At 43.4% G+C, this 24890-nt stretch overlaps 1 protein-coding gene across 2 annotated transcripts in view; it reads right to left on the bottom strand.

The window, feature by feature from the left end:
* Nucleotides 1-7940: 7940 nt before the first annotated feature.
* Nucleotides 7941-24890, bottom strand: part of TASP1 (taspase 1) — a 257475-nt gene continuing 240525 nt past the window's right edge. The window contains exon 14 of one of the 2 annotated variants that reach the window (XM_055426597.2): nt 7941-8551. In XM_055426597.2, coding sequence (XP_055282572.2) covers nt 8516-8551 — 36 coding nt within the window. In that variant the 3' untranslated portion in view covers nt 7941-8515. Of the gene's footprint in view, nt 8552-9413; nt 11441-24890 lie in introns of those variants that run through there. The other variant, XM_055426587.2, reaches the window with a different exon arrangement.

The raw sequence follows: 24890 nt of genomic DNA on the forward strand, positions 1-24890 counted from the left end.
TTATTAATTTTGGATTTTGTTGTATTCACTTGCAAATCTACTGGGATTATGACTATAAAAGAGCTATACACGTAAGACGTTTATACCTAGTTTTATGTTTATACAAGTGGCATTATTTTTAAATAATGTTAACATTTGGGAACTATGAATTCTTGTTTCCTTTATAAGGGGTCCTCATTCAAACAAGCAAATGTTTATTTACAAAACCTTTTGTGTTGAATTAGGGACTTCTGTGGGGGCTCAGATAGTACAGAATCCACCTGCAATGCAGGAGACTGGGTTTGATTCCTGGATCAGGAAGGTTCCCTGGAGAAGGGAATGGCCACCCACTCCAATATTCTTGCCTTGAGAATCCCATGGACAGAGGAGCCTGGTGGGCTACAGTTCATGGGGTTGTAAGGAGTTGGACACGACTGAGTAACCAACACCTTCACTTTTTTTTTTCACTTCACATAGGTTGACTTGTTCCCCACAACATTCATTCATATGTTGAAGCCTTTACCCCCAGTACCTCAGAAAGTGACCATATTTGGAGATATGGCCTTTAAAGAGCTGATTAAGGTAAAATGAAGTCATGTGGGAGGAGCTTAGGACATCACATTCACAGAGGAAGAAAGAAGACAGCCGTCCACATACGGCCAATCATAAAGTCTGACCTAAAGAATGTTTCACGGGCACTTAAGGGAGTGTGTATTCTGTTATTGTAGGGTGAAGTATTCCAAATGTGTCTCTAGGGGCACATTATATATAGTGCTATTCGAGTCTTTTATTTCCATGTTGATCTTCTGCCTAGTTGTTCTATCCATGCATGAAACACGGTAGCCAAAGGATAGAAGGTCCTCAGTTCCTGAATCACTGTTGGAGGACAGCTGTCACTTGGACTTCATCTGTGTGAGAAAGCTTCATCATATTAAAACTTTGAGATTTGGGGGATATCTCTCTTGCAGCTCGCATTGCCTTAAATAACAGAGTTTCATGTCTTGGGAATCAATCATCTGCTGCTAGCCCCTTAGCTGTAAATATGAATCAAATGAAATTAAAGCAAAACCTGGAAAATATGACCAGATACTGAAGCAATGGAAGAGATTTTGGTAATTGACACTGAATCCATTCTTTTGTCTCTGGTAAGAAGTCTGGTTTGACCAGCACATCTGATTTGGGCAGCTGCTCAAGAACTGGGCAGGGGAGCTAGATGAGACCAGATTGCTGATGGTAACCCTTACTTCAGTGACTCACAGTGGCCAGCTCTAAGAGATGGAAGAGCACATCTAAGAGCAATAGGCCTTCCGAGAGGAGGAAGTGAGTAGTGACATTAACATGTCTTCTCTCATCCAGTCCCTTATTTACTCCATTTTATCCTTAGAGTTGTTACCCCTATCAGTTCAGTTCAGTTCAGTTCAGTCTCTCAGTCGTGTCCGACTCTTTGCGACCCCAAGAATCGCAGCACACTAGGCCTCCCTGTCCATCACCAACTCCCGGAGTTCACTCAAACTCATGTCCATCGAGTCGGTGATGCCATCCAGCCATCTCATCCTCTGTCGTCCCCTTCTCCTCCTGCCCCCAATCCCTCCCAGCATCAGGGTCTTTTCCAATGAGTCAACTCTTCGCATGAGGTGGCCAAAGTATTGGAGTTTCAGCTTTAGCATCAGTCCTTCCAATGAACACCCAGGACTGATCTCCTTTAGGATGGACTGGTTGGACCTCCTTGCAGTACAAGGGACTCTCGAGAGTCTTCTCCAACACCACAGTTCAAAAGCATCAATTCTTCAGCACTCAGCCTTCTTCACAGTCCAACTCTCACATCCATACATGACCACTGGAAAAACCATAGCCTTGACTAGACGGACCTTTGTTGGCAAAGTAACGTCTTTGCTTTTTAATATATGTCTCCACTTTTTAATATGTGGGATCTAGTGCATCTTGACTGGAGAAGGAAATGGCAACCCACTCCAGTGTTCTTGCCTGGAGAATCCCAGGGATGGGGGAGCCTGGTGGGCTTCCGTCCATGGGGTCACACAGAGTCGGACACGACTGAAGTGACTTAGCAGCAGCAGCAGCAGCAGTGCATCTTGAGCCTCTTGATGAAAGTGAAAGAGGAGAGTGAAAAAGTTGGCTTAAAACTCAACATTCAGAAAACTAAGATCATGACACCTGGTCCCATCACTTCATGGGAAATAGATGTAGAAACAGTGGAAACAGTGTTAGACTTTATTGTTTTGGGCTCAAAAATCACAGCAGATGGTGATTGCAGCCATGAAATTAAAAGACGCTTACTCCGTGGAAGGAAAGTTATGACCAACCTAGACAGCATATTAAAAAGCAGAGACATTACTTTGCCAACCAAGGTCCGTCTAGTCAAGGCTATGGTTTTTCCCGTGGTCATGTATGGATGTGAGAGTTGGACTGTGAAGAAAGCTGATCGCCGAAGAATTGATGCTTTTGAACTGTGGTGTTGGAGAAGACTCTCGAGAGTCCCTTTTACTGCAAAGAGATCCAACCAGTCCATTCTGGAGGAGATCAATCCTGGGTGTTCATTGGAAGGACTGATGCTAAAGCTGAAACTCCAATACTTTGGCCACCTCATGCAAAGAGTTGACTCATTGGAAAAGATCTTGATGCTGGGAGGGACTAGGGGGCAGGAGGAGAAGGGGACGACAGAGGATGAGACGACTGGATGGCATCACCGACTCAATGGACATGAGTTTGAGTGAACTCCGGGAGTTGGTGATGGACAGGGAGGCCTGGTGTGCTGTGATTCATGGAGTTGCAAAGAGTTGAACACGACTGAGTGACTGAACTGAACTGATGTCTCCATTGCTGCCCTGCAAATAATTTCATCAGTACTATCACTCTGGATTCCACATATATGTGTTCAGTTCAGTTCAGTTCAGTCGCTCAGTCGTGTCCGACTCTTTGTGACCCTATGAATCACAGCATGCCAGGCCTCCCTGTCCATCAGCAAATCCCGGAGTTCACTCAAACTCTCCTCCATCGAGTCGGTGATATACAATATTTCTTTCTGAGCTACCTCACTCTGTATAACAATGAGTCACTATTTTTAAGGAAGCTAAACTCTTATGGATCTTTAACTTAATTCAATAATCTTAGTTTAGCACAGGAGGAAACTGTGACCTCCAAGAACCTACACCACTTGTTCCAGATCACATTGGAGGTTAGCATGGCAGGGTCAGCCTGTGCTCTCCTGACTCAGTTCACTGACCACTAACACTTCTGAAAGGCAGAATGATGGCCCTCAAAGACGCCCAGGTCCCCACAACCTGTAACATGTTGCTTGAATGGCAAAAGGGACTTTGCAAATGTGATTACAGTGTGGACCTTGAGATGGGGAGATTATCCTGGCTGCTTCAGCTGGGCCCAATCAAATCAGAAGAGCTGTTAAAAGTGGAGAACATTTCCTCGCGGTAGCCAGAAGGGATCTGTTGGAAAGGACATTAGTCAGGGATTCAAAGCATGAGAGGGACTCAACCCAGCTGTCACTGACTTTGAAGACAGACAAAAGGGGTCAGGAACCAAGGACTGTCAGTGAAAGCTGAAAACAACCCCAGCCAGCAGCCAGCAAGGACATGCGAATCTCATTCTTACAGCCTCTTGGAACAGAATCCTGCCCGCAGCCTGAAAGAGCTAGAAAAACATTTTCCCATGGTACCTCTCACAAGGAATACAACCCTGCCGCCATCTTGATTTTGCTCTGCGGGGGATGGAGAAAGGAACCAGCCAGGGATTTATGACTTACAGGACTGTGGGGTGATAAACTTGTGTTGTTTCAAGCTGGTAAGTTTGTGATAATTTCCTAGGGGAGTATTACACTGCTGCACACTGGCTCTTCCATGTCACCATGAGGAACCTTCATTTACCCATTTAACAATATTTATTGAAGACCTATTATGTGCCAGGCAGTGTCTCAGGGGCTGGAGGGATAGCATGAGTGACACAGTGATGCCCTATTTTCAGGGAGCTTACTTTCACACAGGGGGAGGCCTCTAAACCAAACTTCAGTTAGATGGTAGATTAGAAAGTGGTGAGTGCCAGAGGCAAATAAATAATTCAGAAAGATGATGGAACAGGCTCGGGGGGAGAGTGCAGTGAGGAGGGTGCTCACTGAGAAGGTAATATTTGAACAAAGAGTTGAAGGAGCTGAGGAAGAAATAAGCCTTGTGGATCTATCTGGAAAGTGTTTTCCAAGGAGAGGTAAAAGCAGGTGCAGTGGTTCTGAGATGGGAGCATGTCTAAGCTGCTCCGAGAGCAGCAAGGAGGCCGGGATGGTCAGAGCAGAGTGAGCAAGGGTAGGCAGCATGCCGGAGAACGACAGGGAGCTGAGCCTCAGGTCTCCTAAGGGCTCTGGGACAAGAGGTGCTTGAAGGATTTGAGAAGAGGAGCACCCTGATTGCATTTCACCTGGCTGCCAGGTAGACAAGTACCTGAGGAGCAAGTGCAGACACAGGGGGCCAGTGGGAGCCCTGCTGTGATGAGTCAGGTCAGAGACGATCTGAATGGCTGCAGTAGGCTGGTGAGAAGTGGTTGGCTTCCAGATATACTTTAAAGGAGCGGCAATAGGAGGGACTTTCTTAGTGGTCGAGTGGCTAAGACTCTGCACTTCCAGGGCAAGGGGCCTGAGTTCGATTCCTGGTCAGGAAACTAGATCCCACATGCTGCAATTGAGTTCACATACCACAGCTTAAAAAAGATCCCAAATGCAGCAATGAAGATTGAAGATCTGGTGTGCAGCAACTGAGCGTAGCCAAATAAATAAATGTTTAAAAAAAAAAAAGTAGGGCCAATAGAATTTTTAATGGATTCGTTATAAAATAGGAGAGAAAGTAGATTCAAGGATGTTGGGTGAGTGGCCCCTGTACGTCTTGACTCTGGATTCATGCCCTTATGCAGCCCCTTCCTCTTGAATCTGGACTGAGCCAGGAGACTTGATGTAAGCAATAAATGTAGCAAATGTTGGGCCAGTCCTGGAATTAATCTTAAAAAGGCATGGCAAGGGAATTCCCTGGTGGTCCTGAGGTTAAGAATCCACCTTCCAACGTAGGGGACAAGGGCTCATTCCTTGGTTGGGGAAGTAAGATTCCCACATTCCACAGGGCAGCAGCTTGTTTCTGTGTTGCTGGGAACCTGACAGCAACATATCTTGTAGGAGAGATGGCGTGAAAGGACCATGTCGAGAAGCCTCGAACAGAGGGAGAGGCCCTGAGCCTTCATGGACAAAGAATGCTCAGTCAGCCCAGCCCCTATCTCACCCTCCAGCTCAGCTGAGCATACCACTGACTACCAGTGAAAGCACTGGAAAACCCCTGAGAGAGGCCAAGTCTCACTGACGGAGCTGTGAGCAAATAAAAGACATTGTCAAAGCTACTAGGATTTGGGGTGGTTCACTGTGCTGGGATATATATATATATATATAAAAAAACAAAACAAGGATTTGGGTCTGACCATCCAGAAGAATGGTGGGAGCATTAACCACATGGAGTGGCAGCTAGTTAACGGACTTCGGGGGAAATCTTGGGTAGAAAGATTCAAATGTTATTGCTTCTAAATGAAAAGGAAACATTCATTTCCCTTATAATAGAAGAACGAGATCTTCTATCTCTTAAGCACTGCTGGATTTCCCAAGCCCAGGAATGGCCGTTTTAGGAGCAACCCTTTGTATCTTCAGCATAATAGTGAAGCAGATGGTAAGGAAACTGTTGAGATTTTTTTTCTTGGCGGCTTCTGAAGCTCTGTTGACAATCAGCAAAGCCCCCACAGCAGTTTCAGGCAGAGAAACCCTTGCCAGGTTTCCCGGCGTTGCCACTGTGGTTTCAGGGCTCCGGGGACGCCAGAACCTAAAGACACACCCACCGTGCTCGCTCTCCCTCCAGCTTCCGCAGCTGGTCGGGAAGAACCGTCCCGGGCTTGGCGGGCGGGCTTCTGGAAGCTGAGGGTGCAGCCTCAGAGCAAAGGCCCTGCCAGCTCCCTGTTAACCCTTCCTGCGGCCGCCCACCTTGGAGCCAGCGGCGGGCGGGGAGAGAAAGGCGGCCTGGGCGACTCGCTTAGCCTGTGGGGCTCTCCTGGCAGCCATCTGGTAGGGTACCCTGTGCAGTTCCCCCAAACTAAGTGTCGGGGAGAGGTGGTGTACTGCTTAAGAATTCTAACACCCCAGAATAAATATTAATACGAAAAGACTACTTTGTGTTGCCCACCACCGCTCACTCACTCCACCTGCAGCCCAGGAGGTGAGCCTGCTCACACCTCCTTCCCCAGCTCAACCGGCTGTGGGGGGAATTTAGAAGACAGCTAAATTCCATATATATGCGTTAGTATACTGTACTGGTGTTTTTCTTTCTGGCTTACTTCACTCTATATAATAGGCTCCAGTTTCATCCACCTCATTAGAACTGATTCAAATGTATTCTTTTTAATGGCTGAATAATACTCCATTGTGTATATGTACCAAAGCTTTCTTATCCATTCATCTGCAGATGGACATCTAGGTTGCTTCCATGTCCTGTATTATAAACAGTGCTGCATACGAGAAGCAAAAGAGACACAGGTGTATAGAACAGTCTTTGGGACTCTGTGGGAGAAGGTGAGGGTGGGATGATTTGGGAGAATGGCATTGAAACGTGTATATTATCATATGTGAAGCTAATCATCAGTCCAGGCTCGACGCATGATACAGGATGCTCGGGGCTGGTGCACTGGGATGAACCAGAGGGATGGGATGGGGAGAGAGGTGGGAGGGGGGTTCAAGACGGGGAATGCATGTACACCTGGGGCAGATTCATGTCAATGTATTGCAAAACCAACCGATATAATATTGTAATGTAATTAGCCTCCAATAAAAAAAATTAAAAAAAAAAAGAAGACAGCTAAAGGCCAACGAAGGCATCATCCACACAGAAGCTCATCTTCTGGGTTCATCCTTTTCTTGGACCAGCTCCTGGGGTGGAGGGGACGGACACTTCCATCTACCGTTCCTCTGGAGATCCACACCCCGCAACACAACCCACCACTGCAGCCCTACGGGCAAAACGACTGGGCACAGAGGGGCTCACAGTTGAGCAATTACAGGGCTCATGTCAGAGGAAAGTTGATAGGTTTGACTCAAGAAATATATATTTTTTAATGTTAGGAGGCATTGTTTAAGAATTTAGCCATATACTAAAGGGAAAAGGAAGAGGAGGGATACATTAGGAGCTTGGAATTAACTGATATACTATATAAAAAACAGATAACCAACAGGGACCTACATACAGCATAGGAAATATACTCAATATTTTATAATAATCTATAATGGAAAATAATACCTTTTTAGTTAATACTTTATAATACTTTTTCAGATTATATCTTTATATATAATGGTCTCCAAGAATGGGTGCTGAAAATATAGGTCAGTACTCTGAAGGGTTTATAACAGTTTTCATATAAAATATATGTATTCATATATCTATGTGAATTAGCCAAATCAGCCTTGTGTGGGGGAAGTGGGTAATGAGGTATATGTAACTCTACAGGTTTGGACAGCTTTCCATAATATTATTAAGTGAAAACTGAAGGCTATATAACCCCACTTAGGGGTTCAATATAAATATATATTGAATTATATATATAATATATATATTGAATTATATATATAATATATATATTGAATTATATATATAATATATAATTGAATTATATATAATATATATATTGAATTATATATTATATATATAATATATATATTGAATTATATATAATATATATATATTGAATTATATATATAAATATAAAAAGTCAGGTGACTTTTGTGTTAAAAGTGCAAAAATTTGTGCATAAGAAGAGTCTTTAAGAATGGAAACTAAAGGATACAAGCTAAAGTGTTATAAACCATTGTCTCCAGGAAAATGGGGCTATGAATTAGTTTTTTTCTTGCTTTTCTTTATTTTTATTCTAATAAGCATAGATCGCTTTTGTAACAATGATCAGATTTTTTAAATGTCACAATAATTAACAACTCTAGCACTTCTCTTCCTTTCTTCACTCCCCGCTCCCTCTCTCACACCCTCCATCCGTTACAACAGAGTAACCTTGCTCATCTCAGGCACCTGGCGTGAACATCACCACTCCCGAACATGAGGCAAGATGACAGAAGGGGTCTGGGCAACCAAGAGATGCCCCCACGTCGATAAACTAACACACATCCATTCTGCTCACAGACGAGCGTCTCAGACTAGTACTGATGACTTGTTTAAGTAAATTCACACACAGTTCTAGTAGACATTGGTACCTGAGTTCAGTGCACATTTATAAGAGGGAGTTAGACAATGAGAAAGTACCCACCACAGGCAGACACACAGGAAGCAGAGAGAGCTGGCAGAGGTGGCAAGTGAGGACAGAGTCCAGACAAGACTTCCACGCCGGTAGGTCCACACAAGGGTTCCTCGGGAAACAGTGCACACCCTCCGCCTTCTTGCCAAGGGCAGAAGAAATCCCCGTTTCTAAGCTCAGAGCAGGATCACAGGGATGGCTATATCCAAGAGAACCAGATATCAAATGCCCATGCCTTAAAAAGAAATAGAAAACAGGCCTGTAGTTAGGATCATCCACATTAAAAGTGGGCACCTTCAAACACAGCTTCAGAGTCTTGGTGACAGAGGCCAAACTTGGGAATGAGGTTATATTCTTGTTTATTTCTACCTTTCCTGCTTTTGAGTGAAATGATGTTGATCTTATATCTGTCAGAATCTTCTCGTTCCACTATCTTTTCTTCAATATCTGATCTTATAATTAAAGCACTTATACTACCCCCACTACTTTTTGCCTCCATGATCCTTTGTATCATTTCCCCCGCTCTTGGTTTCACAATAGTCCTTATATTAAAAAACAACAACTAGAAAAAGTCTTTTTTTTTTAAATTTTTTTTTTTTAATGTCCACAGTATTTGTTAATTGTTTATTTATTGAGAGACTATTTCTCACCCCAGATAGTCATAGTTTCATAGTTCAGGAACACAGGAAAGTAACAAACTTCCATGGAACTCAACCCAAAGAAATTCTTTGTATTCCAAATCACTTTGTACTCTGAAAGATACCAGCCTTCCTCATCTCCTCAAAATCTGCAATAGAATATTATTTGGTCATAAAAAGGAAGTCTTGACACATGCTAAAACACAGGTGAACTTGATAACATCATGCTAAGTGAAACAAGTCAGACACATATTGTATGATTCCATTTATATGAAACGACCAGAATATGCAAATCCATACAGACAGATAGCAGATCAGTGGCTTCCAAGGGCTAAGGGAGGGGAAGACAGAGGGAGAAATGGGGAGTCGCTTTCTTCTTGGGGTGATGAAAACAGTCTGCGATTAGTGGTGATGGCTCTACAACTTTGTGAATATATTAAAGAATCTCTGGACTGTACATTTTATTTTATTTTATTTTTTTTGAAAAAGTCTTAATGAACTGTTTTTGGAGGGGCTGTGCCCTTTTATACTGACCAGTTTTAAAACTCTTCATAAAAATGGTGTTTAACAAGCCCAAACTTTCAAATGTGAATGGGATAAAGTCAAAAGGAGATGAAAGAAATGGCATTCCTGGTGAAATAGGTCAGATGATTTTCAGATTCCAAAGTGTCCTGATAGTTTTATGTGATCCAATCCAGTTCCTGAAAAACACCCTGCCAACAGGTAACAGGTCTTTGAAAGCTTTTGAAGGCAAAGGCTCCCTACCAGCCGGCCGATCTCTTACGAAGTTCTCGGCCTCATTAAGAATGAGAAACAGATACCACGGCACCAACCTGTCTACAAGAACACAATGAGACAAATGTAATTGCTTGTATGAGGGACGTAAGCCAGCAACTCCCTAATCATTCATATTTACACCCACTCCATTTTGGTTGTCTTTCCTTTATAATTTGGCCATACATCGATGTCAAGTGTATAATTTCATCTGGGGCTTTATCAGTTACCGCCCAGAGCCATGATTATATGGTGGGAACTTCCTCCCCAGGAGCAAGTCTATCTTTAGTATCTTCTTGATAGTTACCTTTTACATGTAAAATCAAAAGGAAAGTCTTGGTTGTCTTATGTGGCTCCAGAATCACTAAATATAACATTTAGAAGCAATTTATCAACTGAAACCATTGACTTTTCAGCTGCCACTACCATTTCTCAAAGCAAAGTATTCCTATTCCTTTCCTTCGTTATTTTTTTAAAATCAAATTACAATGGAAATTTTAGGGACTTTTACATTGACCACACAATCATGCACTAAGTTCATCTTTCATCTTGCTGGTATCCAGTCTAATAACATAGAGATAACTGGATTTTGAACAATTAGAAGCACAGTTAGAGGCATACAGGTATGATTTCTGGAAAAAACTTTTTACAAACAAAATAAAAAACAACTCTTCACTCTAGGATTCAAAAGATAATTTATTAGTCAGAGGAGAATCACACACTATATCCAGTAATATGCTTCTTTTATTTTTGTGCCTTTTATCTTAAAAATATATTTAAACAAGAAACAAAGATAATATTGAATTTTCCCATAAATTTTGCTTTCTTATTTACAGTGTTACATTGTAAATAACATTCCATTATACACAGATTAAGGACTGCATTCCCGTATGTTCTCTTTACACATTCTTTCATAATACAGTACACACAGCTCCAAACGATGCAGGATTTGAGCTTAGAAAAGCTTGAGGAAGGAAGTACAAACTTTATCAATAAGACTATTATTTAAAAAGGTTCTGACCTTAATTCTCTGCTAGATTGTTTCACTGAAACCATTCTTTGTTAAAGAAAAATGCCCCATATGAGGGATGAGAACAACAGTTTAAGTCACCACAGGATCCACTTAAACTGGCTAACAAATAAAAATACTTTGTTACTAGCACTGTTATCAGGGGCACTGCCACTGTCAGTCATTGCAACAAGTAGATCTACTCTGCAGTTTCAGACACATTACATGTTACATCAACACAGCCCGGACCGCTCTGTGAAATCAACCACTTCCTGCAACTTTAGGTTTTACCTGTAAACAGTTAAAGCACACATTTTGGGAAGATGATTTAATCATTCCTGGTCTGAGGTTACATAATAAGGAGGGGTTTCTAATTCATGAAGAAGCGAGCACACGCACGCACACACATAGCATCCCGCTCGCCCGCCCAAGACCCGCGCGTCGCCAAGCGCTAACTACAGCAGCAGCAGTGTCGCGAGGGACGCGCGAGGGGCGCACGAGGCTGCGACAGAAGTTATGAAACAAGGAGGGTCAAACATCCAGCTTCCGTTGGAACCCGTGGAGCTCGGGTTCGGGGGCGCCCTTGACGCCCCGGGTTCCGCTGGAAGGCTCAGCTCCCCGGGCTCTCCAGGCGGCAGACCCCTCCTTCAATCGCCACGGACTGGCCGGCCACCGCGCCGGGGGGCAGTCTGGAAATATGAGTCTGCGGAGGAGGAGACGAAGACCGTTAGAGGCGCAGCTGTGTTCCCTCCCCTCCATGTGCGACGACGCGGGAGAAAACACCAGAGAATCTCGGCTTCTCTTTGCTTCTGAGAATCTCCAGGCTGTGCTGGTGGGTAACTCAGGGGCAGGCAGATCCTGTTTGTTCAAATCTCAGGGGATGTTAACGGAGTGCCTGCTACGTGCCAAGAACAGCACTGGGAGGGGAAGATCCCGAGATCGGATAGCACGGAGCTTAGGGTTTAGTCATACTCAGAACAAGAACGGTTTTCAGGCCAACTATACTGAGCATATTCCAGTTGCCCGAAACTGACAATTGATATACATTTTGTCCTCTAAACATTCAAAACTGAGAACACCTGATTCATGTTTATTCCCTCAGTTTACTCCTTAAAAGAGTGAAGCAGCTTACAAAAATCAGACCACTCAACAACCTCACCTAAGTGAGGGAATGAAAAAAAGAAAAAGAGAACTTACAAAATAAGTTAAAGACAGGCATGAGTTCACACAAAATCCAGCCTGAGCTCTGCCCCCGCACTGGAGGGAGAGGGCTGCCTGATCTCCGAGGTTCCTGGGGGCAACGAGCAGACAGGGGTCCATGTGGTAGAATGGGATTACACAGACCAACCGCTCAAAGGAGAAAACTTCCTGGTATGGAGTCCAGGGAGCCACTCCTCTTGCAGGGTTTTACCCGCAGCGACTGCATACAGCGGACGGGTGAAGACAGCAGTTGGAGAACAAGGGACTTTGTAAGGCTGTGTATTACAGCATCATGAAAGGAGGTCAGCAGGCAAATTTCTTCCATGAGGGGTCAGCCAGGAATTCCTTTTTTTTTTTTTTTTATGATCTCTCTTAATCCAGGGATAGATAAATGTCGGAGTTTCTAAGAAGAACAGAGGAATTGTATATCCTTCAGATAATCCTCTCTGATTCTACTTCTCTACACAAGCCTTTCCTAAGGACTGAACAGAGGGGAGCTCAAGTCCCAGAGTACAGTCGCTGGATGCAGCTGGGGAGGTGGTCAAGCCTGGGATAGGGGAGACATCCTCTTGTGCAACCAAAGATGACGCAAGCACGTGCATTAGCTGGAACAACACAGAGGCTAACTGATTTTAATTCTTAGGTATCATTGCACAAGTCCTATGACAGCAACTGACATAGTCAGCAACTTGGAAAGTTCTGGAAAATAGAAAATGTTCTCTGGGTACCTAGTGTTTCTGTGTGTAAGGCAGGAAGCCACCCGTAACCTGCGGGACACAGGTCTGTTAGCTCTGGGGTGATCATCTGGGCACGGCAGGCCCTGTGGCATCTCCTGGGAGGGGGTATCACTGAGCTCACCTGCCAGACCCATGCCTCTGGCACCATGTCCCAGAGTCTGGCCTCATTATTGCTTGCATCTGAGGGTCGCACCTGGGGGTATGTAAGAAGTACAGATGTATTGGACCAGGAAGTCCACAGTAAGGCACACTCGTGGATCGTTGTTTCTTGTGATGTCTCATTAACCTCAAGGGAGGAGTTTGAAGACAACGTGTCATTTGAGTCTGCTACCCAGCAGTCCTCATCACATCCAGCCGCCTAAGGCTCAAATCCACAATTCCCAGGGCTTCGTGTTGTGGGGCCTTTTATTCTTTTAGGAATTCATTACCATGAAGCCAAAGAATTTTTTCCTCAGGCATCATTCATCAATTAAAAAGAACATTACAACCAAAGACAATCCCTGAGAGAGTAGAAACCCCTTAGGCCCCTTCATCCCTCATCTCACCCTCTTCAGCCAGTAAATGGTCACATGATTACAACAGGGATCAAGAAGGTGGAACACTATACAGTGGTTCCTCAATAAATTAAACATACAATTATCATATGATCTAACAATTCCACATCACAGTATATACCCCAAACAAGTAAAAGCAGGGACTCAGATATTTGTACACAAGGCTCATAGCAGCATTATTCACAACAGCCAAAACGCAGAAGCAAGCAGCCCAATGTACATCAAGATATCAATGAGCAAAACATGGTCTGCACATACAGTGGAACAGTCAGCTTTGAAAAGAACTGACATTCTGATGCATAGCTCAACACGGGTCAGCTCTGAAGACACTAAGCTCAGTGAAATATGCCAGACACAAAAGGACAAGTATTGCACGACTCCGCTTGTATGAGGCACCTAGAAGTCAAAATTCAGAGACAGGCAGCAGGATGGTGCTTGCCAGGGGCTGGAGGGAGGCAGAGTTAGGGAGTCATTATTAATGGGCACAGAGTTTCAGTTTGAGAAGGTGAAAAGTTCTGGAGATGGAGGGGGGCGATGGTTGCACAAGGTAAATGTACGAAGTGCCACTGCACAGTACACCTGAAATGGTTACAATGGTGAATTCTACATTGTGTATGCATGTGTGCATGCGTGCTTCAGTCATGTCCAATTCTTTGCAACCCTATGGATGTTATATATGTTTTAGCATAATTTTAACCAAAGAAAACAGAAATGACAATTTTCTCCTGGTCTATAACTGCATTCTATAAGATGGCATTAAAAGAAGGGGTTAGCTGGAATGAACCCACGGTGCAGACCCCAAAGGAGAAACATTAACACCAGGTTCTGTTCACAAATAGGTTGAAAATTTCCAATCACATTACTTAAGATATCTGTCTCTAAAAGAGAAGTCCAGAGGAAAATTTATCCTCATGTTTCCTGGAGATACAGAGAGAACCCAATGAGACTTCCTGGCAGTTCAGGCACCAGAGGCAACAGAAAATAAATTAATTTTTAAAAGATCAAAAAGTGACCGTATGTCCAAGCAGACAGCCTATAACTTGACCAGGGGGCTTTCTGTCTTAAAGCAATTGATTTTCTTTTGAGCATGAAAAAGACCCAGAATTAGAAGGAAGAAACCAGGAGGCCAGGGGACTTGATAACAATCCCTTGAAATCTACAAAAACACAAATGGCCAATCCAAACTCACTCCTAACACTCCTAGCCCCACAGAGTTTATGACAGAAAAACATCTAAATAAACTGAGTAAACTAAACCACAAAGCATCAAGGAGAGTTAGGAAGGAAGAGAAAAAAGAATTTGAAAAGATGACAATGGTCTTGAGATATTTATTAATGGTACATGGGCAAAATACTTCAAAAATACATCGAGACTTGTATAAATTGAGCTGTTTACCTAAATAGAGAAATGCTCACTCAGACAAACAAGTTGTTAAGATTAACTTCTCAGGATTATCTCTTCCCAAAATTATCACTGAGTCAATTACAAAACACACTGGGCATGATTTTGGTGTTGAGAGGAATAAAATAATTAATCGTCCAAATATATGTCAACACTTCACCAGCTTCATCCATCAACATGATCTTCAAACTCATCAGAAAATATGACCTTGGCCTGGAAAAGTTTGAGCCAAGATGTATTAGATGCTTTCTGTGGCGATTTCAACGGAGCATCAAATCATATTTTAAACAGTGGGGGCTGTTTAAGAGAATATTTATATGAGTGTTTATCTCTAAAAGCTCTTCTGGAGAAGTGGGCTTGAATTCTTTGAGCCTAAAAATAGACCGCTGTCTACAGTGAACTTGCACTTCAGCATTTTAAAGTGCAGTGAAGTGTTGCACACTGAGAGTACAGGGACTGTGCAGACTCGAGAGGGTCCTACAAGTGTGAGAACTTAACACGGCACCTTTAAAACCAAAGCAGCAAAGTACTTTTACTGGAATTCAGGACTACGAGAAACAACACGTGAACACAGCAGATGCCGAAGCAGCGGCGTTTTGGGTCTTCTCCCTCCGTTCCCAGGGAACGCCCCACTCACATACCGCTCTAAACAAGAATTCCATGTCTCATCACCACTTCAGTTCTTTCTCCAGGAAAGAGGGCCTTTATTCGACCCTCCTCTCGATCTAGCAGCTCTTCTTCTAGCTCCTACAACTCCCAGCTGAGCAGTTCACGGTTTTCAATGCAACTGTTCAGGTTTTGGTGTGTTTTGAATTTTTGAGTCTCTGTAACTGAAAGCCCAGTGAAGGCAAGAGTTCGTCTTGCACACACTCCTCTGCGTTCCCTGCACTTGTCAGAGTGTCTGACACAAGCATATTCTAGAAATGTTCACTGAGGGGAGAAGTGGCTAGAACATACCCTTCGGGGCTGTGTTCATGTACAAAGAATCTCAAGCATTTTCACTCATGTGACCAGTCAGTTTGGTTAAAAAGTCAATCACACTAATTTGTTACAGTGAAGATTGTTTTTAAAAATATTTTTAAGAAGCATGGACTGGTTCCATTTCCCCACTTTGCAAGTGATTATGGTGTTAGAATGGAGATAGAACCTTAGATTCTAAAGATGATAATGTCTCCACACCAATGGAACCCAACGACCTTGGAGTTAGAATTCTCTGCTTTCTTAATAATTCCCTGAATGGAAAGACAGATCCTTGAGGTAAACACTCCTAGAACTACTATCACTTTATAAATTAAACTGTCTATTCAAAGCCAATAATCTTAGGTTTGCATTTTTTTCTATTAAAGCCAAAAGCATTGTATAATAACATATTTAGCCTGAAGACTTCAAAATGAGAAAAAGAAAAATATAATACAGAAATTATATAATTGTTTGATGTCCTAATCACAATCTAAGTAGTAGCCGAGACTTCCTGTCATTCATACTCATGTCTTTAAATCTTTTAAGACCACCTTAGTGACTGCTTTTTTGTGGTTTCCAGGAAAACTACAAGCACACAATTTAATTTTGAAAGTCTCAAAGCCTTTATTTAGTGGTTATATTTTAATCCATCTTTCCACTTGCCAGAGAGTTGCTTGAGATCTGCCACAACAGTCAAGGGAGGAAGATTCTCTTAGACAAGTTATTATCCTCCTTTGGTGGGGTCAGGAAAATAAAACATAGACAGACATATTAATAGCTCAAAAAAAATAAAGCTCTTGGAAATGTTTTATTCATTGGCTTCATAATTCTGAGAGTTTGGTTTCTGTTTTTTTAAGAAAACAAAAACAAGTTTTTTTCATCAATCAATAAGAATCCAGACCACCTTGAATTCTGGCCACTCTTCTGCCTGGACACAATGCTGGACTACATTTCCCAGCCTTCTTTTGCAGTTACTTCATGTGTGGCTTCATGATTGCAATCAGGCTTATAAATCAATCAGGTTTCATTAATCTTATAAACCATTCTCCTTGTGCTTTCTCTGATGACCTGAGGCCTATGTGAGGTAAAGAACCTGGGACCCTGAATTATAGTTTGGAAGAGAGCCCTCTGCAGATCGGAAACTCCATACTGTATTTTATGTGAATGAGAAACACGCTTCTCGTTGTGTTTAAACAATTATACATATATATTCTGGGGTTTCTTGTTACAGCAGCTGGAGCTATCTTAACCAACAATGATTCCACCCAGGCTTCAGCATTTATGTGCTGTGCAACTTCTGCTGGTTCCTTACCTTCTTGGGCCCCCACCTCTAAAGTAGGGATGGCAACATTTGTCATCGGGTTGACAAGGACTGTACGAGACACTGGTGCAACGAGAGCACAAGCCAGTGCCCGCTAGATTCTCACTGCTCAGACACACACAGCACTGTCGGACACAAAACGTCAGCAGGGAAATCTGACAGATTGTTTGATGTCCCAGAATTAGGAAATTCTATTTGAACTGTTTGATACTCTTTAAAAATAGGATGAGATATTTTAATGAAAAATAAGCTGCATGCTAAAAGGTAACATTAAAGGAAATGGATGCTGTTTGGCCAATATTCTGATGCTGCTGTTTTGCTGTCACTGACACAACAAACGTTGCTGAGTATCTACTAACTACTAAGGGCTTTGTTATACACCAGTCTGCTGTATCACTAATCTTCTGAGGCTCAAAATCAATCAGCTCAACACGCTTGGGTGCTACAGAGGAAACCAAAGTGATAGAATCCTGGAAATTTTCCTTTTAAGAACATGTTGTGTTGTTGGGAAGACAAGTAAGGCCATATGAAATGATCAGAAAACCATTAACAAAGGCACATGATCATACACCAACAGTTTACAATACTCCAATGTGCGTTTTCCAACACCAGCAAGCAATTAAATCAAGTCTGAGGATTTTGGGGGCTTCCCAGGTGACGGGCGGCTTCCCTGATAGCTCAGTTGGTAAAGAATATGCCTGCAGGAGACCCCAGTTCAATTCCTGGGTCGGGAAGATCCCCTGGAGAAGGGAAAGGCTACCTACTCCAGTAGTATGGCCTGGAGAATTCCATGGACTGTATAGTCCATGGGGTCGCAAAGAGTCAGACACGACTGAGTGACTTTCACTTTCAGGTGGCGAGAGTGGTAAAGAATCTGTCTGCCAATGCAGGAGATGTAAAAGACACGGGTTCAGTTCCTGGGCTGGGAAGATCCCCTGGAGGAAGGCATGGCTCCAGTATTCTTGCTGGAGCCTGGTGGGCAACAGTCCATAGAGTCGCAAAGAGTTGGACACACCTGAAGCGACTTAGCACACATGCAAACTGTGGACACTGTCCTACATTTTTAAACTCAATCTTGACACTATCGACCAGGAGACAGTTAGTCCCCAAGGGATAAGGACTAAGTCACACAAGACTGCCTCCCCGCAAGGCCAGATGCCAATCGCAGGTCCAGGTTGTCACCTGCACTTCTGGCCCCCAACTACAAATCAGCTATAAGTAGGAGATTCCCACTGCCCTATCCTCGGGTTTGATTAATTTGCTAGAGCAGCTGACAAAATTCAGGAAAATCGTTTACATTATTACAAAAGGATATAATTCAGAAACAGCCAGATAAAAGAGATGCATAGGTAAGGAAGGTAGGCAGAGGCTTGGAGTCCCATGCCTTCTCTGAAGGCACCAGTCTCCCCAAATCTCCACATTAATATTCTCAGAAGCCCTCAGAACCTTGTAATTCTGGGATTTTTATGGAGGCATCATTACATAGGTATGATTAATTGAATTATTGGTCACTGGTGACTGAAGTTAATCTCCAGCCCCTCTCCCCTCCCCTTAGGTCAGGGGGTGGGGCTGAAATTTCCAATTCTCTACCCATATGGTTGGTTCCCCTGGTAACTAGACCCCAGCCTTAGGTTATCCTGGGGTTTTCCAAAAGTCACCTCATTAAAATAAACTCAGGTGTGGTTGAAAGGGTCTTGCTATGAACAACAAGATACTCATTTCACTTTATGTCTCTGAAGCGAGACTGAAGACTAAGGATCAAATATTATATATATCAAAAGGTACTCCTGTCGCTTTTTTCACTTAGAAGTTCCAAGTCAGGAACCATGGAGGAAGAACAAATATGTACTTTTTACAATAAATCACGGTATCACAGATAACCTGCCACAAACACTGCAGGAGGTCAAGCGAGAGGACGGGTGTGGATCACGGAGGTGGGGCAGACTTTGCAGAGGCCACAGCACCGCAAGGCAAGTGGAACAGATGGCAGTGGGGCACAAATGACGTCTTGAGCCTGCAGGAAGGAGAGCTGACAGGTTTGTCTGGTGTGAGCCACGTGGTATTTCCAACTTCTCAAAACTTAATAGAAAATATTTTAAAATAGAGACATTACACACAAGCATCTTGATTTCTCGCTACTCTTGAAGACCGGGGCAACCCCTGCATTTCCTCACCAGAGTCAAGTCACAGCTATCTTCTTTCGAAGGGCATTTCTGGTCGTAGTTTTCCACCAGTGGGGCTGTGTTTTGCCTATGGCCTGTGCTCAGATGGCCCGTGTGCTGTCTCTCAGCGGAGTTACTACTATTGGTCCACTGGGGTCAGACAGTGGCAGCCTGATCCTTCCATCATATGGCTCTCCCTTCAACCTTTGCCTAATGGTTTTGCAACCACAGAACCAGCCCCAAACTGGCCATGTCCTGTTTCTAACAAGATACTGAGTTATTTTCCAGGGACAACAGAATGAAACCTCAAGTCATGCAGCAGAAGCATGAGGGAGATTTTTGACCTCAGACAACTTGAAACCAAAGTTGTCCCCACTTCCCGACTCCATCCAAAGGACCCAACCTGGTGATCTGTAGAGCCCTCTGAGAAGCAGAGGGTCTGCTGTCCAGGAAGATCTGGGACTGAAGCCCCCCTCCCACACCCTACCATGAATGGCTAGGCCCCAGAGCCCTCTGATCACAACCTGCCCCACCAGGGCTTCTGCACACCAACCTCCTCCCCTCCCTAATAAAAGTGTGACCAAACCCCAGATGGGGGGACAAATTTAAACCATGTTTTCTGGCCCCTTGCCCACTGACCTTGCAACAAGCTTTTCTTTTCTCAGAAGCTGGTGCCATAGCATTGACTTCTATGTGCTTCAGCAGTGAGTCCACTGCTTAGCCTGTTTGAGTAGCCACTAACAATCACTGCCTAGACCCTGTTATTTTGAGAGTTACTATCAGGTGGTTTCCTGATTCTGTTACTGTAAATACAGAAAGAGCTGGAATTCTTCTATAAAGAACTTTCTCAACTTTTGGTATTCTAAAACGAAGTGCATATAAGAAAGGAAGGATAAATACTAGATTCTTTTACTTCCTTTTCAGGGTTCAGAATAATAAACCTCCAAAAGCAGCCAAATAGCTCCTCCTCATCATTTCTGTGAATTTAAGAAGGCAGTTTTGTTAAAGAAATATAGAAAGAGATTATAGAGGGAGAATGGCTTTGGGTGGCAGAAAAGGGAGGGAAATAGAAGGAACAGCATTTTCTCATTTCACACCAGCCAAAGGTCAACTCTTCTATGTTAAAAAAGACAAAAATCGGAGAATTGTAAAAGCTGCTTTTAAACTGTCAACAAGAATAAGACTGGCTGGACTGACTTGATAGTTGAGTTTCAGATGACTAACTTTTAGGTTCACCTGTTTTAGGGCAAAGATGGGACCTGCAGAATGAGTTAGCTCCTTTGGGGCTGACAAAAAATGAATATTATTGTCAGTTAACCTAGTAAAGTTTGCTCAAGATCAGTTTTACTGTGTAGCAGAATGCTCTCTTCAGACAGATAACTGAGGGTGAGGACAGCATATTAGTCTGCCAGGGCTTCTTTAACAAAATGATTTTCCTACAGTTCTGGAGGCTGGAAGCCCAAGATGAAGGCGTCAGTAGGGTAGGTTTCCTCCGAGGCCTCTCTGCATGGCTCACAAGGAGCTGTCTTCTCTCAGCATCGTCACCTGGCCTGTTCTCTGTGTGTGCAAATCTCTGGTATTTGTGCTTCTTATGAAGACATCCTGTTGGATTAGGGCCCCATCCTTAAAACTTTGTTTGAGCTTAATCACTTCTTTAAAGGCCCTGTCTCCATATATAATCGCAGTGGGGGGTAGAGCTTTCAGATCAGACTCTGGTAGGGACAGAATTCAGTCCATAACAGATAGAGGCTAAAATGCAGCAATGCCCCATATGTTGCTGCATTTGTTCTCTGAGCTGAGACCCTCCTGCCCTGCCCTTGGCTCATCCTCTCTGTCTCCATATATAATCACAGTGCGGGGTAGAGCTTTCAGATCAGACTCTGGTGGGGACGGAATTCAGTCCATAACAGATAGAGGCTAAAATGCAGCAATGCCCCATATGTTGCTGCATTTGTTCTCTGAGCTGAGACCCTCCTGCCCTGCCCCTGGCTCATCCTCTCTGTCTCCATGTATAATCGCAGTGGGGGGTAGAGCTTTCAGATCAGAATCTGGTGGGGACAGAATTCAGTCCATACAGATAGAGGCTAAAATGCAGCAATGCCCCATATGTTGCTGCATTTGTTCTCTGAGCTGAGACCCTCCTGCCCTGCCCCTGGCTCATCCTCTCTGTCTCCATGTATAATCGCAGTGGGGGGTAGAGCTTTCAGATCAGAATCTGGTGGGGACAGAATTCAGTCCATACAGATAGAGGCTAAAATGCAGCAATGCCCCATATGTTGCTGCATTTGTTCTCTGAGCTGAGGTCCTCCTGCCCTGCCCTTGGCTCATCCTCTCTGTCTCCACTTGCCTCCTCGCTGTTCCTCACACACAGCACGTTTCTGCCTCAAGGTCACTGCACGTGCGGTTCTCACTACCCAGAAAGCTCTTCCCCCCAGTGCCCAAGTGGCTCCCTTGCTCACTTCTGCCAGATCTGTACTCAAAGCTGCCTTTTCAAGAGGGTTACACTGGCCACTCACCGGTATTTCATGACCAACATCATCTCTGGCTCATTTTCCTATATCCTTACCATATCTACACTTCTCCAATAGCTCAGCTGGGAAAGAATCCACCTGCAATTCAGGAGGCCCCGGTTCGATTCCTGGGTCGGGAAGAGTGGCTGGAGAAGGGAGAGGCTGCGCACTCCAGTATGCTGGCCTGGAGAGTCCCATGGACTGTAGAGCCCATGGGGTCACAGAGAGTGGGCACAACTGAGCGACCCCCACTCTCATTTTACCATATCTACCTAGCCATCTACTTTGCGCCTCGATCTCGGCCATTGCCTGTCTCCTCCTTTGGGACAAAGTCTCAGCAGGGCAAGGAGTTTCATCTGTTCACTGCTCTTCCCTCAGGACCCAAAGACAGCCAGGCCCATGGAGGGGGCTCTGTATATTTGCTAAGCAAATAGAGGATTTTTTTTTTTTTTAATGAGGATTTGGGAAATGAAAGAGAGCAAAGTGCAAATTAGACATTTTAAAGTTCTTAATTTTATGTTTTGTAGTTTTTGATTATAGCTTGTAAGTTGGTTATACATTTTTTTTGCAGAGATGTGCTAAGGGCTTTTGATTATACCTTGTAAGTTTGTTACAAACATTTTGAAGAGATACGTGTAAATAAAATGATCAAAATGACATTGAAGTTGTGAACCTTAAAACTCTGAAAATAAAAATGTACTTCCCAAGATGGACACAGAACGTAGAAGTCATATGACCTGACACCATCTGCACGCTCATCTTACATAACAACCGCATGCACATCATCCTCTCCAGGAGAGATGGTGGAGGCGGTGGCACCACAGTCTGGCATGGGCTGCGGGCCTGGCAGGCCTGCCACGTCCTGCTGCCCAAATGACACTGGGCAATTCAGCGGACGGTGGGAGGGCTACCTTGTTTGCAGGGCATTTTCCCTCCTCAAGGGCAGGGCAAGGGTGTCTCACGTTCAATTTTATAGCATCATGAAAATTTGAAAGGCCAGATATAACTTTCCCACCAATTTTCCCTTATTAATTCTGCCTTATTTTTCAAATTGTTGAGTCCTAGGTAAAATATATTTTTCAATCTATCAACAGCATCACATAAACTGCCTTAATACGACCCAGAACAATATGTATATTATGCAGAACACACGATGGCTTAACTGCAGGCCCAGCCTACATCATCACCGTGCTACCAGCACGCGGTGCGCTGCGGCAGGAGCCGCCACACTGGCTGAGCACACCTTGTGCCCTTACATAGAGGATTCTTACCTGAGGTGATAACAGTCACTTTTTGCTTCTTTTACTGGAACGAACGTGGCAGACCTTAAATGACCAATGCCCAGGAGGACAGTTGAGGAAGTGTGTTTGGTTGATTTTTGTTTTTTATTGCTTTGTTTCTATTATGGGCTTTTTTATTCCCACTGTTAATGAGTAGAGTCAGGAGACACTACACCCACCCCTGTCCTTTTCCCAGAAGTTCCCTCCCCATTGCTTTTAAGAGCTGTCTTTCAAGGAGCCACAACTTGTGAATAAGAATATTCTGTCTGAGCATTCTTTGTGTGTGTGAGGCATCAAAGCTTGGAATGTAGTTTAAGGCTCTAAAAATAGAGTTTGGTCTTCAGACTCCATCCTGAAAGCAGATGTACTCAACTAGTTGACAGTTTCGCAGGAAACTGCTTAATATAATCCAGAATAATGCATATATTTTACAGAATAAAATTCCACATAACTACAGGTCAAAAGATCTGGGTGCTCACTTCCCTAACCTATCTGATATCAGGAAAATTAGTGAAAATCTCAGGGCTGTAAAACAAGGACTCTGGGTCGGAGAGTCTCTAGAGAAACCCTGCAAAGTTTTCACATTCTCTGACACTGACTTCCTTTAGGTCTTGTATACCCTCTGAATGAATCTAAAAACAAGCATTTTACTTCTATCCCAATCACTCACTGTCTTAAACTAAAAGTAATAAATATGCCAGAGCAATTTGAAGATGCAGTTCTTAAGTTCAACCTAACAAATCAGAAATACCGAGAGATGGAGGAATCGATGCCATGTGTTAATCATTTTAGTGTGTTGCCCCCACCTCATTTTCCACATGTGGAACAAGGATGCCATAAAAGACCACTGACAAATGTGGACCAAGCACAATAAAGTCCATCATCAGTCCTGAGACGAGGCCACATTATGGGAAATGTTCTATTGTTCTCACACAGAAATATCATGTTCAAGGAACCTCAAAATAAGTGAAATGCATGAAAATGTAGTCTTATGAAACAGCATGTTGTTTTAGTCTCCTGGCAAAGTTTGTTACTTCTTTTACCACCACCAGTCAGTGGCAACATCACACAACACTGCCCCTTATTGTTTAGCTTAAAAGCCCTGTGAAGGCATCCACATAAACAGGGTAAGCCCACAGGACCTATCATATCACCACTCACATGGAGAATTATCATGGATATTCCGCTCTGCTAAAGTTGATAAAAGCTCTACACTATATCACAAATATTTATTCTGTACTTATTAGGAGGGGACAGAAGAATGAAACACACATGGATCTCACTCTGAAGGCAATTAGGTCTTTGTAGGATGTGGAAGCTAGTTCCTTATGAAACTAGTTTCTCGTAAAATCTTAATAAAAATATGAAGCCCCTAGATTTGCATAATGCTTTAGTTTCCATAGTGCCTTTGCATCGGTGAGACCACCTCAAAGCAGGCTCTCAGGTAGAAAGATGTATCTCCCGCATTGTAGGCAGACACTTTACCCTCTGAGTCACCGGGGAAGCCCAGAAAGATGGATACTATACCTGTTTTTCAGGTGGAAAGAAAGCCAGGCTCAGAATGGTTATGTGGTTTGCTTACGGTCCCAGAGGAAGTGGAAAAACTGAGCCTTGAATGAAAGCCTTTGGACTCCAAATTTAGGGCTCTTTTTACTCCCACAAAGCCTTACCATGAAGGATTCTAAATTAGGCTCTGTGAAGAGACACAACTCTCACTACAGGAGGTTTATGACTAAGTAGTTTTTCAGGGTGAAATAGGGCTTGCTCAAAAAAGCTACTGCCACACATTTTACCTACAAATTTCAGTTTGATTCTGGGATTCAGAGAACTGGATTTGAGCCTTAATTTTACTGAGGATGGACTGGGGCAGGGGGTAGGCTCACTAGATCTCTGGGTTTTAGTATCTTTGTAGCCCAAAATGAAAATTTTTACTCAATTATATCAGGGGTTCTTTTTGATTTGAACATTTTAGACAGTTTTGCGTTAGAACAGCCCTCTAAAGGCTGTTTTTTTTTTTCTTTCAAAAAA

The sequence above is a fragment of the Moschus berezovskii genome, chromosome 15 (genome assembly GCF_049115385.1).
Source record: "Moschus berezovskii isolate FMDL1 chromosome 15, NW_MosBer_1.0, whole genome shotgun sequence".
NCBI lineage: Eukaryota > Metazoa > Chordata > Mammalia > Artiodactyla > Moschidae > Moschus > Moschus berezovskii.